This window comes from Micropterus dolomieu, linkage group LG18 (assembly GCF_021292245.1).
Source record: "Micropterus dolomieu isolate WLL.071019.BEF.003 ecotype Adirondacks linkage group LG18, ASM2129224v1, whole genome shotgun sequence".
Lineage (NCBI taxonomy): Eukaryota > Metazoa > Chordata > Actinopteri > Centrarchiformes > Centrarchidae > Micropterus > Micropterus dolomieu.
The window spans coordinates 22,641,117-22,656,987 of record NC_060167.1 but is presented as its reverse complement, the minus strand read 5'-3'; the positions used below and the strand labels follow the sequence as shown (position 1 = coordinate 22,656,987).

The 15,871-nt window shown below is 40.0% G+C and overlaps 1 protein-coding gene and 1 long non-coding RNA gene across 2 annotated transcripts; both read left to right on the top strand.

The window, feature by feature from the left end:
• Positions 1 to 1,167: 1,167 nt before the first annotated feature.
• pa2g4a (proliferation-associated 2G4, a) lies at positions 1,168 to 9,285 on the top strand. The gene is made up of 13 exons (XM_046029074.1): positions 1,168 to 1,337; positions 3,809 to 3,937; positions 4,235 to 4,340; positions 5,225 to 5,294; positions 5,391 to 5,483; positions 5,767 to 5,830; positions 6,040 to 6,118; positions 6,720 to 6,798; positions 6,894 to 7,027; positions 7,150 to 7,244; positions 7,330 to 7,457; positions 7,567 to 7,620; positions 7,790 to 9,285. Exons 1-13 carry the CDS (start codon positions 1,256 to 1,258, stop codon positions 7,850 to 7,852), a joined length of 1,176 nt encoding a protein of 391 aa, XP_045885030.1. The 5' UTR covers positions 1,168 to 1,255; the 3' UTR covers positions 7,853 to 9,285.
• A 1,925-nt stretch (positions 9,286 to 11,210) lies between these two features.
• On the top strand, positions 11,211 to 13,196 carry LOC123987520. Its single transcript, XR_006829147.1, has 4 exons — positions 11,211 to 11,291; positions 11,401 to 11,427; positions 11,915 to 11,937; positions 12,872 to 13,196. It is a non-coding gene; the product is annotated as an uncharacterized LOC123987520 (long non-coding RNA).
• The last annotated feature ends 2,675 nt before the right edge of the window (positions 13,197 to 15,871 follow it).

Sequence of the window (15,871 nt, the reverse complement as noted above, 5' to 3'; positions counted from 1 at the left end):
TAAATAAATAATAAGTGGAAACCAGTAAACAGGTGACTGATTAGAAACAGAGTTACTGGGTTATTGCACAGGAATTGTTCCTGACACTGTGAGTCAGAAATCAGATGTTCATCAGAGTGATGGCTTGTGGGAATAAACTGTTCCTGAGTCTGTTGGTTTTGGCGTACAGTGCTCTGTAGTGCCTACCGGAGGGGAGGAGCTGGAGCAGGTTGTGTCCGGGGTGAGATGGATCTGCAGTGATGTTTCCTGCCCGTTTCCTGACTCTGGAAATGTATAAGTCCTGAATGGAGGGCAGGTTGGCACCGATAATTTTTTCTGCAGTCCTTACTGTCCGTTGTAGTCTGTCTCTGTCCTTTTTGGTGGCAGATCCAAACCAGACAGTGATAGAGGTGCAGAGAACAGACTGGATGATGGCTGTGTAGAACTGGATCAGCAGCTCCTTAGACAGGTTGAGCTTCCTGAGCTGACGCAGGAAGTACGTCCTCTGCTGGGCCTTCTTGATAATGGTGTCAGTGTTGGGCTCCCACTTCAGGTCCTGGGATATAGTAATATTATGATTTTTTTCTCTCCCCCGACCCACAGGAACAGCACCATCTGTGTGTTTCAGGATCTCCTGATTTACAAATAAAGCACTGAGTAGGCCTACCTGAATATTGCCAGAAGACAAACATAAAAAAAGTGTGTCCTCTAATACAAAATGACGACTATAATAATAATAATAGTAATGTCTGGAAGCCTCTGTTTTGTTTTGTTTTAGTCATTATTAGTGGCGTCTTGGGGCGGCTGTGGCTCAGGAGGTAGCGCGGGTTGGCCGTTAATCGGAAGGTCGGCGGTTCAATCCCTGGCTCCCCCTGGTTGCGTGTCGAAGTGTCTTTGGGCAAGACACTGAACCCCGATTTGCCCCTTGTATAAATGAGTGTGAATGTTAGTTTCTGTTTGAGCACTTAGGCTCAGTGTATCAAATGTGCATGACTGGTGAATGCAGATGTAGTGTAAAAGCGCTCTGAGTGGTCGAAAAGACTAGAAAGGCGCTATACAAATACGGAGCATTTACACTGATAGAGAAGTTTACTGCAGCCACTAGGTAATGCATCCTTGCATTTTGGCGGGTTGTGGGCCCTGTGACGTCGTTAGCGTCAGTGTGAAGTGGGAGGGGCTTGGAGGCTAGCAGGAGGAGGCTGGTTGATAGCAGCTACAGTTAGAGGCGAACTGTCGCTGTTCAGGGACGACTAGTGACCGAAACTTCACTGCCAAGATGTCAGACGACGAGCAAGAGCAGACCATAGCCGAGGACCTGGTCGTCACCAAGTACAAGATGGGTGGTGACATCGCCAACCGTAAGTAAATTTAAACGAATAGCCGTTGGTGAGTGGGTGAGATGACCTGCTCCGTTCGGCCTGCAGCTGCAGCAGCAGCCATGTGGTTACATGCGAGGCTCACATATCAAGCATGCTAACTGGCTGGCTAGCTAGGTAGCAGGTGCAGCTAGTTCAGTTTTAGCAAATGCTAGCTCCGCTATTACTGCCGCTCAACGTTAACGCTTGGCTCTACGGTAGGGAGCTGTCAGTCTGTCTAACTAAGGCTGGATGCTAACTGGCCAGCTAGTTCAGCCTGTTGCCCAGTACAGTCAGTTAAACATGTTGGGCAAACGACAACGAGCTGAAAGATAAGCGCACAGATATGAAGGCTCTTTAACTTACTTGTTCTCCTCCTTACATCACCAGAATGAACTCTTTGTGTTAGTTTCTCCTTAACTTTTGATGGTAATCTGTTAATTGACATGTCTGGCATGCTGATATGTCTGCTACAGTAATACTATGAGGACTAACGTTACAGCATGAATGTTAAGTTATTCAGATGATATTATCGCTGTCTTCTTTGTGCACTTGCAGACACAGTCGTTTCACTTTTCTGCGCTGTTGGTCGAATATCCTGATGCAGTGGCGGCTAGTGAAAAATATTTTAGGGGGGGCTGTGCCATATCCAGTCAGTTTCAGTACCCGTCCCAATACAATTTAACACAAACTGCAGGATACCAGTGCTTTGTGAAATAGTCAGAAATTATTTAATGCCAATATTATATTATTATATTACTATACAAAAACAGTGAACATAAACAGAGAAAGTGGCATGAAAAGAAAATACTCATGTAAAGTACAAATACCTCTAATTTGTACTTCAGTACAGTAGGCCTACTGAAGTTACTGTCCACCACTAGAAATAACCACATCTGAACACTTCAGAGCTGCCTATAAACTATCCAGCTTACCTCTCTAGCCAACTGCTGTTGTTCTCCTTGTCGATGTACCGTAGTACAAGCACCAGCTGGCAGTCGTCTCATCTGCCTGAATAGCAAGATATTCTGCACTTTTTACTTCCTTCAGAATTAAATCTTTAAGAACTGACAGCTTGCAGTCCAAAAGTTCGTTTTGCACAGTCTTTGAGGTGCCTTTGAAAACAGTAGCTGTCTTAAGGTGCTCCTCCAACACACTGTCCAGCGAGGCAACAATATCTACTGAAACGCCAGGGTCGTCAGAGGACGCGGTCTCATTGTGGCCGCGCAAGGCCGATGTTAACTCTGCCTGTCATGGCTAGCTTCACCGTGTTATCCATATGTGCCCTGGTACACTTGTGTTTTTTTAATCTTCTCAGATAAATGTATTGTGTCGTTTACTCCTGTAACAGTCCGTGCTGTATCCGTCCGCGCCGTTTTAAAGAGCAAGCATGGGAAGCAAAATAAGGCATTTAAATCATTGCATCCAGCTAACGTTAGCCGAGGTTGGAAGCCTGTGTCAGTCTTGAGTTCCGCATTCATCTTGTCAACAACGTCACGTGTCCCTCTACCACTGACTGACTGTGCTTGGGCAGATCCTGTAGCGCCCTTCAGGCGTCAGATTCGAGGACGCTGATTGGCTTAATTTCTGTTGCTATGGGCATATCTTATGTCAGCTATTGGCTGCGCTGCATGGGCGATCTGTCGTGCGCCCCAGAAGAGATCAGTGAATGAGCAGGAAGCTAATTTCACACCCGAACATCATTATTTAGCTTACATTTTATATATTACACATTATTGTGCATTTTAAACACACATATACTTAAAGGGCAATTACTGTTTATTTCAAAAATGTTTATTTTAAAAAGAAAAATCAAAACACTTTCCACCCATGCACTGTATATAAAAAGTTTCCACCACCAGGGAGGGCGGCGCCCTAGCGCCCTCTATTGGCCAGCCGCCGCTGTCCTGATGAAAATACTGAAACTGACGGAATTATTTATTTGATTTAGGAGTGGGAGATGTGTATATAGCCCTGTCTCACAGTCCATGTAATCTTATGCCACAACATCAGTACATTAAATACTTGATAAATCAAGTTAGCCTATATTACATTGATGTCAACATCATATGAACATATTATACTGATATTATAAAGCACTTGATTTGCTATATTTCCTGCTGATCTATGAAAGATGGCATTATCACAGTATGAACAGTACAGTTGTTGATAAATCTATTTTGTTCTGTGGTAAACGTCATCATAGTACCCAACCCCATTTAAAATCTTACTGTGCTTTGAGTAAAAAAAATCACTTTTTTTGAGTCAGTTCAAGTGAGTTCAACACTTGATGGTGTTGAACTCATTAATCATGTGTAGCCATCCTGTCATGAACTGCAGTGCATCATTTCAAGACAATATCTTGGATGATATCTAGTCTCATATCACGGTATCAATACCACTTTCTTGTATCTGCCTGCTCAACTTTGTTCCTGTACCGCTCTTCTTAATTGTTTGCTGTTTGTCTCAACCAGAGGCTCTTCGTCTGGTCGTGGAAACAGCCAAGCCCGGGGTGTCGGTGCTCAGCCTCTGTGAGAAGGGGGATGCCTACATCATGGCTGAGACTGGAAAGGTCTTCAAGAAGGAAAAGGAAATGAAGAAAGGTGAGGAAAAGTTGATACTGAGTCTGTTCTGGTGAACTGCGGTGGACCCATCAAGAAGAGTGTAGCTCCAGTAATGCAAATTTGTTGGTAGTGTGTTCCTGTGCGAGTCCACACAACCTTGATTAGCTTTAATAACAGCAGGGATTTAAAAACAACTAATAATGGTGGCAGAGTATGGCAGTGTAAGTTTATTAGGTGATCCCGTGTGTCACTCCGTCCATGCTTGTATGGTTTTCTTGCTAAACTTGTGGATAATTTCCAAATGAAGACTTGGTGGTTCTCTTTTCCCTCTTCTAGGCATTGCCTTCCCCACCAGCGTCTCAGTCAATAACTGTGTTTGCCACTTCTCTCCCCTGAAGAGTGACCCCGACATCACACTTAAAGATGGGGATCTGGTCAAAATGTAGGCACCACGCTCTGCAGTAATGTAACCCCTCTGTTCTCCCCCCGTGTGTGTTGAGTCTCCCAGTGTGTTGTCCTCCTTTCTTTCCATGTAATATCCTGGCTTGTATGTGAGGGTTTTGTCTTTGCTCTTGGCTGTCTGCTTCATCAGTAAGGTGTCGTCTTCCTGTCTGTCCTGTGTGGCAAACGACAAGTAAGGTTGGACATTTTTAGAACAGCTGCTTTGATGGCCATCCATCTGATAAATCCTATTTATTCTAAAATGTGTCTAATGCAGTGTTATGTTTTGAAAAAGGAAGTCAGCTCATCTTAGTTGTTGTGTTGCCACGTGTGTCCTCGTCCTTTTGTAACGTCTACTTTGCTACGTGTTGATGTGCAGTGTTTTAAACGCATTTGTTATAGCCCATGGTGATGTGGTTACACACACAAGGTTTGTATGTTTGTCACTTTTCACACGTTCCTAGCCTAATCCTCTGGCTGGGCATGTCTGTTCAATTTATTACAGTCTGTAGTGTTGCTCTCTTGAATTCACAATAAGTCCTTCACTGTATTCCAGCTGATGTGCAGCAAAAAAGAAATTGACCTTGGAGTTTATCTTCAGTTTAATGTCAGAATAATAACAGAATAATGAGTTTTATTTTTGCCTGACCTTATTGGTTATTGTTTAGACTTCATTAGTCTAATTTTCCAAATGGAGGACAGTTGGTATTCTGTCCTTCCCATGTTGATTTGATTGATTAGTTCCTGTGTCAACATTAGTAATCTTGACAGCTGGCTGGCAGTTAAACTTGCAATAATTTTGACACATGATCAATATAATTTGTTTCATTATTTCATTTCATTTCATACTGTCATCTCTTCTTTTCCTCTTCTGTCCTTGTGTAGAGATCTAGGCGTTCATGTTGACGGCTTCATTGCTAATGTTGCTCACAGCTTTGTGGTGGGAGCCAGTAAGGTGAGAATTTTTATTTATTTGTTAAACACAGCTTTAGTCCCAGTTTTGTGTCCTCGTTAGAGCACACCTTAAGTCAGCTGTGTCTTATTTCTGCAGGAGAACCCCGTCACAGGTCGGAAAGCCGATGTAATCAAAGCGGCCCATCTGTGTGCAGAAGCAGCTCTTCGACTTGTTAAACCTGGCAACCAGGTACATGTAGCCACTTCCTCACAGTCTTCTGTCATGTTAGCCATAATAATGAATTCCTTTCACAACAGTGGCTGGCTATGGTCATGAAAAGATTTGAGAGATGGGCCATTTAAAATTATTTCTAAGAGTAAAAAGGCTACATGTGTCAGTGTTTTTGAATCTTGTCTCCTAGGTTGTTCACTGCAGATCCTCCAATAGTCTGCTCTTCCCTCCTACTGCACCAGATTAGTCAGTGCAAAAATGCATTTTGCTGGTGAAAGTAATGCATGTTTCTCTGTCTCAGAACGCTCAAGTGACAGAGGCCTGGAACAAGATTGCACAGTCGTTCAAATGCACACCAATCGAGGGTGAGTATCTTATGTAAGGTTTGTGCCTCAGTGTGCCGTGTCATGGAAAAGGCATTCATGGCAACCACAAGTGTTCACATTTGGATGATTGTTCTTAAACGAAATGTCCTTGAATCTCTTCAGATTTGTTGACATAATAGTAAGATGTTGACTGTTTTGCTGTTGTAATATTGTTTTTGTTTTTTTCTGCCTGGCTCTGTGTTTTAAAGGCATGCTGTCTCACCAGCTAAAGCAACATGTCATAGATGGAGAGAAGACCATCATTCAGAACCCATCAGACCAGCAAAGGTACATTTACTGCCTTTTTTTTTTTTTTTTTACATTTTGGAGAAAGGGAGGGAAATCTGAAGTGTCCCGTGGGTGTTTTGAATTGTAGTTTATATTTTTTCCATACAAACATTGACAGCTTTCTTTACTTCCGTGTAACTTTCTTTCAATTCACCATCAGCCCATAAACTTCAGAAATGTTTTCCAGGCATCTGACTATTTTGACCCATGATGCCAAAGGCATTGTTGGCATTATTTCGAACAGGAATAATGTTGGAAAGTCACACAGTTAGTTACTGTGCATAAAACACCAGCTGTCAACTCTCACACATACATGAGCAGGATTCTTGTGTTTAACCTTAATAAAAACTCGATCACATTAAGGATCAGTGACCCAAATAACAAAAGTGCGTATTTTGTAGCGACACAGCAAGTTTCAGTTTGATGTGAGGTTTTGAGTTCTCTGCCACAGCCCCAATATAAAGGAAATCCACCTTCTTACAACAACTCGGTGAGATCTGTGGATTATCCAGAATAACTGATGTACCTCAACTGTCTTGAGTGGCTTTATGATCAGAGTGTAAAATATGTCACTCATTGGCTGCTGTTCATTCATTTTCAGGAAGGACCATGAGAAGGCAGAGTTTGAGGTACATGAGGTCTATGCTGTGGATGTCTTGATTAGCACAGGAGAAGGAAAGGTGGGTATCTTCTCATGTCTAACTTGAATTCAATACCCATAGCTGTTGAAAGTTTGTGCTTTCACCGTTTTTAACTCTCTGTCATTTCCAATTAGGCTAGAGACGGAGGTCTGAGGACCACCATTTATAAGAGGGACCCCAGTAAGCAGTACGGCTTGAAGATGAAAACTTCCCGTACGTTTTTCAGCGAAGTGGAACGCCGCTTTGATGCCATGCCCTTTACTCTGAGGTTTGAACACAGCACTTTACATGTAGCTTCTAATATACTTAGTCCACCACCTGCTGACATTTTAAATAGACTGACAGAAAGTTGAAAATACTTTGACTTAACCGCCATCCATTTTCCATCAGGGCATTCGAGGACGAGGCCAAGGCCCGTCTGGGTGTGGTGGAGTGTGCCAAACATGAATTGCTACAGCCCTTCAGTGTGCTACATGAGAAAGAGGGTGAGTGTTTACCCCTCTCTATCATGTTTTGTATTTTAACAGCTTTCACTTTGTATTTACTGTCCCCCCCCCTTTTTGTTCTCAGGAGAGTGTGTAGCTCAGTTTAAGTTCACAGTGCTGCTGATGGCCAATGGGCCTCACAGAATCACTAACGGACCTTTCGATCCAGAGCTCTACAAGTCAGAGCATGAGGTTCAGGATGCAGAGCTAAAGGTAAGGTTGTGAATTCACTTGCACCAAGCTCACAAAGAGTTCACAAAGAAACTGGCTGCATTAAACATCTTATTCACTTCGTACCGAAATGTCTCTCCTCATCCCCTAGACTTTACTACTGAGCTCTGCAAGCCGTAAAACACAGAAGAAAAAGAAAAAGAAGGTAAATTCTTACGAGGAATCTGGCAACGATCCACAGCGCACTGCGCTCATGTGTCTGCCATGACCAAAACTAGACTCGGTCTTTTGTGCCACTTCCCAGCTGCAGAGAATACATACTTCAATGTTACCCTTGTTTACTGATCTGTACCTCTCCTTTTCATGCCCCACAGGCCTCAAAGACAGCAGAAAATGCAGCTGGACAGCCGACTGAGGACACAGAAGCCGTAGAATAAATAAATACTGCCTTTCTACACATGCAAGACCCCAAAGAGAAGAAGAGAACAAGACAAATTGCCCCAAACTCTGTCTATTATACACTTAATAGAGTTGATTTCACCGATTAAATTGAAGAATTCACAAGAACTTTGGAATCAGTTGAATATTTAAAGATCCTGCATGGATTCTTAACCCTTTACTACATTCATTGAAAGTACCATGGAAAGAGTGTTGCGCTTTCTTCCCTAACTTGAGGAGGAAATCTACAATATTTCCAAATAGATTTGTCTTTGAAAAGGCTTGTTGCTAATTGTGTGACTGGTGCCTGTGTTTGTTTTTTTGTTTTTTTTTAAACCTTTATAAAAACCTTTTGGTCTACTTCATGCTTGTTATTCTGCAGCTGAAATTTTCCTTTTTAAGTTAAACAGCTTACAGCGGGCATCAACGAGAGTGGCTCAGACTGTAGTTTTGACATCCAGCTGTGGGTGAAGGATTATTGAATGATGCCAACAGAAACTTGGATCATATTCTCAGTTTCTTTCTCTAAGGCGTTGTGTACCTGAGGCCAACATGGATCCTCGTATTGCTTAAATGGGATTGTTTGACCCACTTGTCACATGTTGTTTTCCTTTGACAGCGAAGTTATAACAACTTATCTAAACTTGTTTATAGTAAAAAGGAATATCTAGATATTTTACTGGAAGGTTTACAAGCACTTTGTCTCCTCTTACATGTGAGTCGCAAGGGATGACGATGAGTTTAGTCATCCAGTGCATTTAAAGAGCTGAGACCTTTTTTAGCATTTAAAAACATTTTTTTCTTAACTACGCCATGCAGTAAAGAATACAATTCGTCTCACTCATGAAGTGACTAAAAAATGTCACTGAATGACTGTAATTACAGGGAGGGTAATAAAATAGATGGCTTTGCGTCAGATTTAATGTAGTGAGACTTTATGGTTACTCTTCTATCATCAAGGCCTGACCACAATTTTGGCTGAAACAAAAATGTTTTAACACTAGATAATTTTTAAAGTAATAACCCGAGCAGAAGACTGGAATATATTGAAGTACACAAGCAAAGAAACCCACTTCATCAAGTCAATCAGTCTGCTACATTTACTGCCGTTCCCCCTTGAATAAAAATCGATACGTTCCAATTTTGAATAACTTTTCTATTGGTGACACCTGTTACTTGCTTTTACTACTTCATTAGTCTTGTGAAGCATGAAAACTAGAAGCTGGCCAAGCTTTTAAAAAAGGTTTTCTGGGTGTCTTAGGTGGAGTTTGACCAGTAAGGGATCTTTTCAGGTCAGAGTTTCATGTCCAGCTCTGGCACAGTGTTTGGTCAGATTTGTCAACAGTTGAATATGATGGTGAAATTCTTCTTTGTAGCTCTGTCAGTGGGCAACAGAACTTTACATCAAATGAAATAAAAACATTTTCATACATTTCTTTGTTTTCTCTGAAGTTCAGTATTGGAAATGCCTGCAATGAAATAATCATGACTGCCTGCATAAACTGTGAATGTTTTAGGGGTAGAAATAGTGGAGGTATCGGGTGTGTGTGGAAGGAGCAGTAATTATATTAATATGACAACATGATACATTTACCACGTGGTATAAATGTGTTAACTGATTTTGCTAGCCCTTCAATAAATCTGGTGTGATAGGTCGTTGTGGGTAACATTGGAAATCAATGACCAAAACTTCTTAATTACCAGATACTTCTATGTTGATTTGTGCATATATGTTTAATTAAGTAACTTGATGTTGGTAGTATTTAATTTGCTGGATGTAGCAAAAACTGACATTCCTGCCTGGTTATTTGACAGATTTTCCAATAAATTTAGCATAATAGATATCCATAATAACGATAGACCGATTAATTGAGACGATTTCTGTAATTTTGAGATAATCGGCATGGGCTGAAACCTACACTGACAAGGATAACAGATTATCCTAAATTACAGGCGATCTAATCTAAACCCATTAAGGTCTGGTGTAGTGTTATACCATGGAGAATAATGCAGTTTAATGACAACACTTCTAACAAACTTTACCCCAGTCTCCCTTAAAAAATGTGTGTTTTTCTGTTTCATTACTTAATAAAAACGGCATCTAAATCAACATGTTACTGGCTAAAATAACATGTATATTAGATTGTATTCTGCATGGAATAATGGAATTATAGACTTCTTTGTTTTGATATCAGCATTATATATTGACTATCGGCTGCCCTGCTCTCTAAATATCGGCAGTGCCCATATTGGTACTAATCGATAACAACTTTAAATTATATACTATATTGCCCTCTCCCTAGCATCAAGGTAGTTTTGTGCATAAATCGATTGTTAGGTTATAGAAGTTATTCTATGATCAATTAAAAAAGACAAGATCTTCATTTGTGACATAATAAATCTCATCTCATCAGTTTGGTATCTGTAGGCTACTGGAGCTTTTGCCTATATCTCCCGATCCTCATCAGCAGATTAAGGTTCCTCAGTTGCTTTTTTACATGATTCTGAGCAGCTCTAGGACTGTCTAATATGTCGATAGCTACAAATGGACCATGGGGTGACATTGTGTTGTCAGATGCTGGTAACATTTCACTTGAGTGTTATTTTATGATTTGGAAATAAACATATAACTAAAAGTTAATAGGTTAACTACCTTCTGTAGGCTAATTAGGCGGTAGATAGCCTACATAACTGTAATATGAAATGTCTACTTTAAACTAAACATTGATCTATTTGTTTCCATTAAAGGTCCTGAAAACTGGGCTCAGCTGTAGTATATCGTTTAAAAAGACAGATTTTACTTTAAACCAAATAAAATTACCTTTGAGCAGACAAGACTAATACTGTCCCGATACTGCAAATCCAAAGAACAACTTCACAACCCGGGAAATAGGACCATAAGAGGTGCATGTGAATGCACCATGAACCGCTGATTGCAATTCGCAATCCTCACCACTAGATGCCACTAAAACTTACACCCTGAACCTTTAAGGATTTAAATCCTCTACAGCTCTCAACATCATCAGTAGGCCGACTCATCATCAACATCATTATCAACATTATTACCATATGATACTGTATTACTATTATTTGTCATCACAATTCTGTCACACACTGTAGTATACTGTACATAATTCTACACACTTCTATTTTATTTTCATATATTTAATAATTTTATATGCCTATTTCTATTATTATTATTATTATTATTATTTAGTTATTTAAAATGATATTTCTTAATCCCTTGTTACGTGAGCAACTGTAAGGAAATAAATTCCCCCTCGGGAATTCACAAAGTATTTCTGATTTTGAAGACACAGACCTGACTACATTTCCCAGTGAGCTAAGAAACGCGCTTGAACATGACGTCAAACACCGCTATAAATACCGCCCTCTTTGTTCGTCACATCCTCTTTCCGTTGCTCTTCTCGCTTTGAGGTATGTGAAGCGTTTCGCTGCTAAAGGAATCCAAACGAATCCAAACTAATCGTCAAGTTTTACAAATCATCCGCAGGCACTAATCATTTGATTTGCTTAATTTTCACAGAAACTTCTCCACACGATGAGAGCCAAGGTATGTTAACCAGCCAATCTTAGTATTTTATATCCTCTTCCTGTTCCAATCAGTGCTCCAGCTAGCATCCGAGTAACACCACCTGTACTGGTTTTCATTGTCTGGTTGCTTAACTCTTAAATGTTTATGTCCTCTTGTGTATCTCATGAAATCATTCTAACACTGCTTAATAGCGTAAAATAAACTGTTAAATCACCGGATGAGTAAAGTGGTTCAAGTGCTATTGGTGCAGGAAGGCCCGCCTTGGTGCATGCTATAATGTTAGCGTTGCTAAACCTCTGATCTGAGATAGATGGCTTAAGGTCCAGTTCTGTTGGACTACCAACATTGTTGTTAAATGTCTTCAGTGCCCGTGTAGTTTACAGTGCAAGTCCCAGCCGTTGTTTCTGTGCATCATAGCGCACGTGCTGTCAGTCAAAGAGGGGACAACGTTACTAGCCTGCACTTAACTTTAACGTTACACTAATAAATGTCTCTTGTCTTCTAGTGGAGGAAGAAGCGTATGCGCAGGTAAGACTTAATGATCAACTTTACTTCCTACAAATTCGTAGCAGCCAGAAACGTTTTGATTTTTAAAACACTGTTCAATATACTTGAACACATACTAAAACGGATCAAGTCTCCATGTACATTATCAATACTTCAGTTAAGTACTAGCAGTACTTGATCACTTATAACTGCTCCTGGAATCAGAATCGCCTGTAGCGGTATGCATCATTATCTGAAATTGTTTTCATTTATTACAGCCAGCAGTGTGTTCAGTGATACATGATAACTTTGGCGACAACACTGGAAACTCATATTCATGCTGTAGAGTCAGTCGGCATGTCTATCTTAAATGCTGACCGATCATTTACTGAGGTCTGTAGTACTAAAGGCAGGACAAGACATACTGTACATGGCCTCAGACACCTTATCAGAATCGGCTTATTGGAAAATGTGTACACATACAAGGAATTTGACTCTGGATTGTACAGTGCTCATGATGGTATTACTTATACAATAATGCAGTAATAAAATCAAACACGGAGTACAGTATAGAGAATATGGATCAATGTTCTAAATATTAGCAAAGGGTCCGTGTGAATCGGCTAACAACTTAATAAGATTTGGTTTTAAGTTGTCATTGTTGGCCTTATGTTTGCTCCACATGGCTTTGAAACGCAACCCTTTTTCACTTGAGTTAGTCTCTTTGTAAGCTGCCTGAAATGTTCTTGCAGTTTAACCGCATGAGGACAAAGTCTGATGCCAAATACGAATGTTACATTTAGAAATAAAATGTGAAACATTAAATCTGCATTCAGAAAATGATATGGGGAAGCCTTGAATGATGAGCCAAAAAGCAGGTTTCAAGACGGGTGACAACATTAATTGCAGATTAAACTGGCATTGAGGAGGAAACCTCACATTTTCCTGACGGCTGCGCTTTTGTTTGTCCCAAAAGGCTGAAGCGTAAAAGGAGAAAGATGAGGCAGAGGTCAAAGTAAGCCCTCATCCCTGCCAGCTGTGATCCCGTCAGAGCTTCTCCAGATGGACTGATGCATGTGGCTGAAGTGGAGCCTCAGTCAGAACAGAGGCCTAAACCCTGATTTCAGATGACCCTGCGTCTCATGGAGCCAGTTGTGACTGTCCGACTGGAAGATGGCAAAGATGCTGGATGGATCTCGCAACATCAGAACTACAGCTGTTTTGTTCATGGACCTTGATACATGCATTTAACAACGGTCATGTGGTGTTTTGAACAATAAATGAACACTGTTAAAACTTTACATGTTTCTTAAATTATTTCAGTTATTAGTCTATGGGTGTCCTGTAGGAATGCCTGATTTTTAAAAATTACATTTCAGGTATTTTGTCAAACATCTTGTGATGTGATTCACTAAGTGGGAATGATTCTTGCATCACTTAAACCATGATGTGACATTGTTTTGTACCAGATGTGTTAATCTGGAACAAGATTTGTTTGCTCTTGAACACAAACTACTTAAAATGCAGCTTTTGCAATTTGAGAGATGTCACTTTGCCATATTTCAATAATTGTACAGTCTTCAGCCCTAATGGCTCTGGTAAATTTCCCTATATGAAGGGAGCAATATCCATTCATCAAATACCAAAGCTCTGCTTTTCTGAAAGGTACTGCTTATGCAAATTCAGGTTTAAGAAGGAAAAATGAGGTGCGGAACTACATAATTACAAGTAGTCAGCCATTGGCTGCAAGAGACTTGAAACTAAAGGTGTAGGTGACATTCACCATTCAAAGTACATAGAAGCTGTTAAAGCTGAACGTGCATGTACGGAGGAGCTGCACTCCATATTCATATGGCTTAGGGATAATTGCAGTAAACAGTGGTCATAAATTGGACAAAGATTTAATTAAATTCAACTGCTTTAAGTTGGTGTTTTCCTCAAAGAATCATCCAGGAAAAACTAACCTGGAGAAGTTTCTTTCTCCTCAGGTGTTGCACTAGTTTTTGTTCTGAAGTAGACTTCAGCACCATGTTCTTATTAAACGGTACGATGTATGAATACATCTCTGAAATAAAAGGGCACATTCAAGATGAAACCCTTTTGGGTTTTTTGATAAAAATAAAGTTAAACCGAACTGCAACTAATTTGCTGACATTTTGGCAATTTTCATCAACTTTCAGTTTATATTGCTGTGTTTTCTATTTAGCTCTTTTTTTATTTCAGCTGTTTGAATTTCAAGGATCCATTCACATTCTTCTGAGCATTGCTCAAAAACTCAAACTACTGCTACATTTGAGTGTATATGTTTAGTGGTCGCTAACATGATTGATCTCTTAGAATGTCTCTGGGTCTGTATGTGTATGAGCTCAACGTATATAAGAGTATGTATCCTCCTTTTGTTCTCAAAGTAGTAGCTATCAGATAATGTAGAGGAGTAAAAAGCAGTGGTGGATGAAGTATTCAGATCCTTAAGTTAAAGTACTCTGTTACAAGTAAAAATTCTGCATTGAAAATGTTAAAGTAAAAGTATTAGAAGTAAAAATACTCAATGCAGTAAAATGACCCCTGTGACTGTTGTTATGGTATTACATATTATATCATGAGATTATTATTTCTCATGCATTCATGTTTAAACAGGATTTTACTGCTGTGGTAGTTGAGGAGGAGCTAATTTATATTGGACTGCAACTAATAATTATTTTCCTTATGAATTCATCTGCTGACTATTTTCTCCATTATCAATTAATTGTTTGTAAAAAAAAAAGACCCACAGCCCAAAGTGACACCTTCATAAAGCTTTTTTTTTGTCCGACCCACAGTCCACACCTCAATGTTATTAACACTACATTCAAATTGATGAAATAATTTAAAGGAAAAGCAGCAAGTCCTCACATTTAAGAAGCTGGAAACATGAAATGTTTTTGAATGAAAGACGACATGCTAATTAATTTTCTGTCAACCGACTCATTGTTTCAGCTGTACATGTATACATTGTTTGGTAGTTTAATTCATGACAAAACATCATATTTTATAAACCCCTTATATGTTTTGTGTGTAAAAAACTTAATTTGTAAAGTAACTAAATCTGTCAAATAAATGTAGTGAAAATGTACAATATTTCCCTCTGAGATGTGGTGGAGCAGAAAGTGGCATGAAAAGAAATTACTCAAAGTAAGTAAAGTAGGGGTACCTCAAATTTGTACTTACAGTACTTAGCTACTATCCACCAGTAGTAAAAAGTAGAAGTAACATACCGGTAAATGGAAACACTCAAGTGAAGTAACACAAGTAACTCAACATTAGAGCAGGTTAAATGTGTTTTGTTTCTTTCCACCTTCCATTACTTTAAAGATTCAAACATCATAATGCAGCAGGTGTCTCAGTGGGATCAGGGGTTTTGTCATAAATTGAGCACTGGTTCAAATGCGCGGTATCGTGAATATATTTTCTTCACACTATCTAAATCAGAGGTCACTAATAGGCGGACCGCGGTCCGGATCCGGACCCAGCCGCCGTCCTCTCCGGACCGCCGACCTACAGCCCATTTATTATTGAGACTTACTACCTCGTGACGGAGCGTTTCTATTTTAACCCGCGCAGCTTTTCTAGCATTTACTGTAAACTCACAGACCAATCGCATGTGCTCCAATCGTCTCATGTGACGCTGCTCAGCCAATCAAATCTGTGCATACCGATGCTTGCGAGTTGAGTCCGCGAGATTCACCAGAGACGTTTTGGAAACACACCCGAATTGAGGAGACGAAAGATAAAAGAGATTTCACATGACTTTTAATCAAGAATGTACAGATTTTTACATGTACATTCCTCCCACGGGCAGTTCAAAACCAGAATATCTCATAGATCTCCAATATGCTAGCTGGAGCTCACGTTTCTCACTGAACAACAGAAAGTAGGAAAGTGGTAGCTCTGTAAGAGGAAATGAAAGAGAAGAGGAGGCATTACAGCTGTTCATTTG

Coding starts and splice junctions, on each gene's coding strand:
- pa2g4a (XM_046029074.1), top strand. CDS start 1,256: ATGTCAGACGACGAGCAAGAGCAGACCATAGCCGAGGACCTGGTCGTC. Junction 7,028..7,149: donor GCCATGCCCTTTACTCTGAG/GTTTGAACACAG, acceptor ATTTTCCATCAG/GGCATTCGAGGACGAGGCCA. Junction 7,621..7,789: donor AGAAGAAAAAGAAAAAGAAG/GTAAATTCTTAC, acceptor CATGCCCCACAG/GCCTCAAAGACAGCAGAAAA.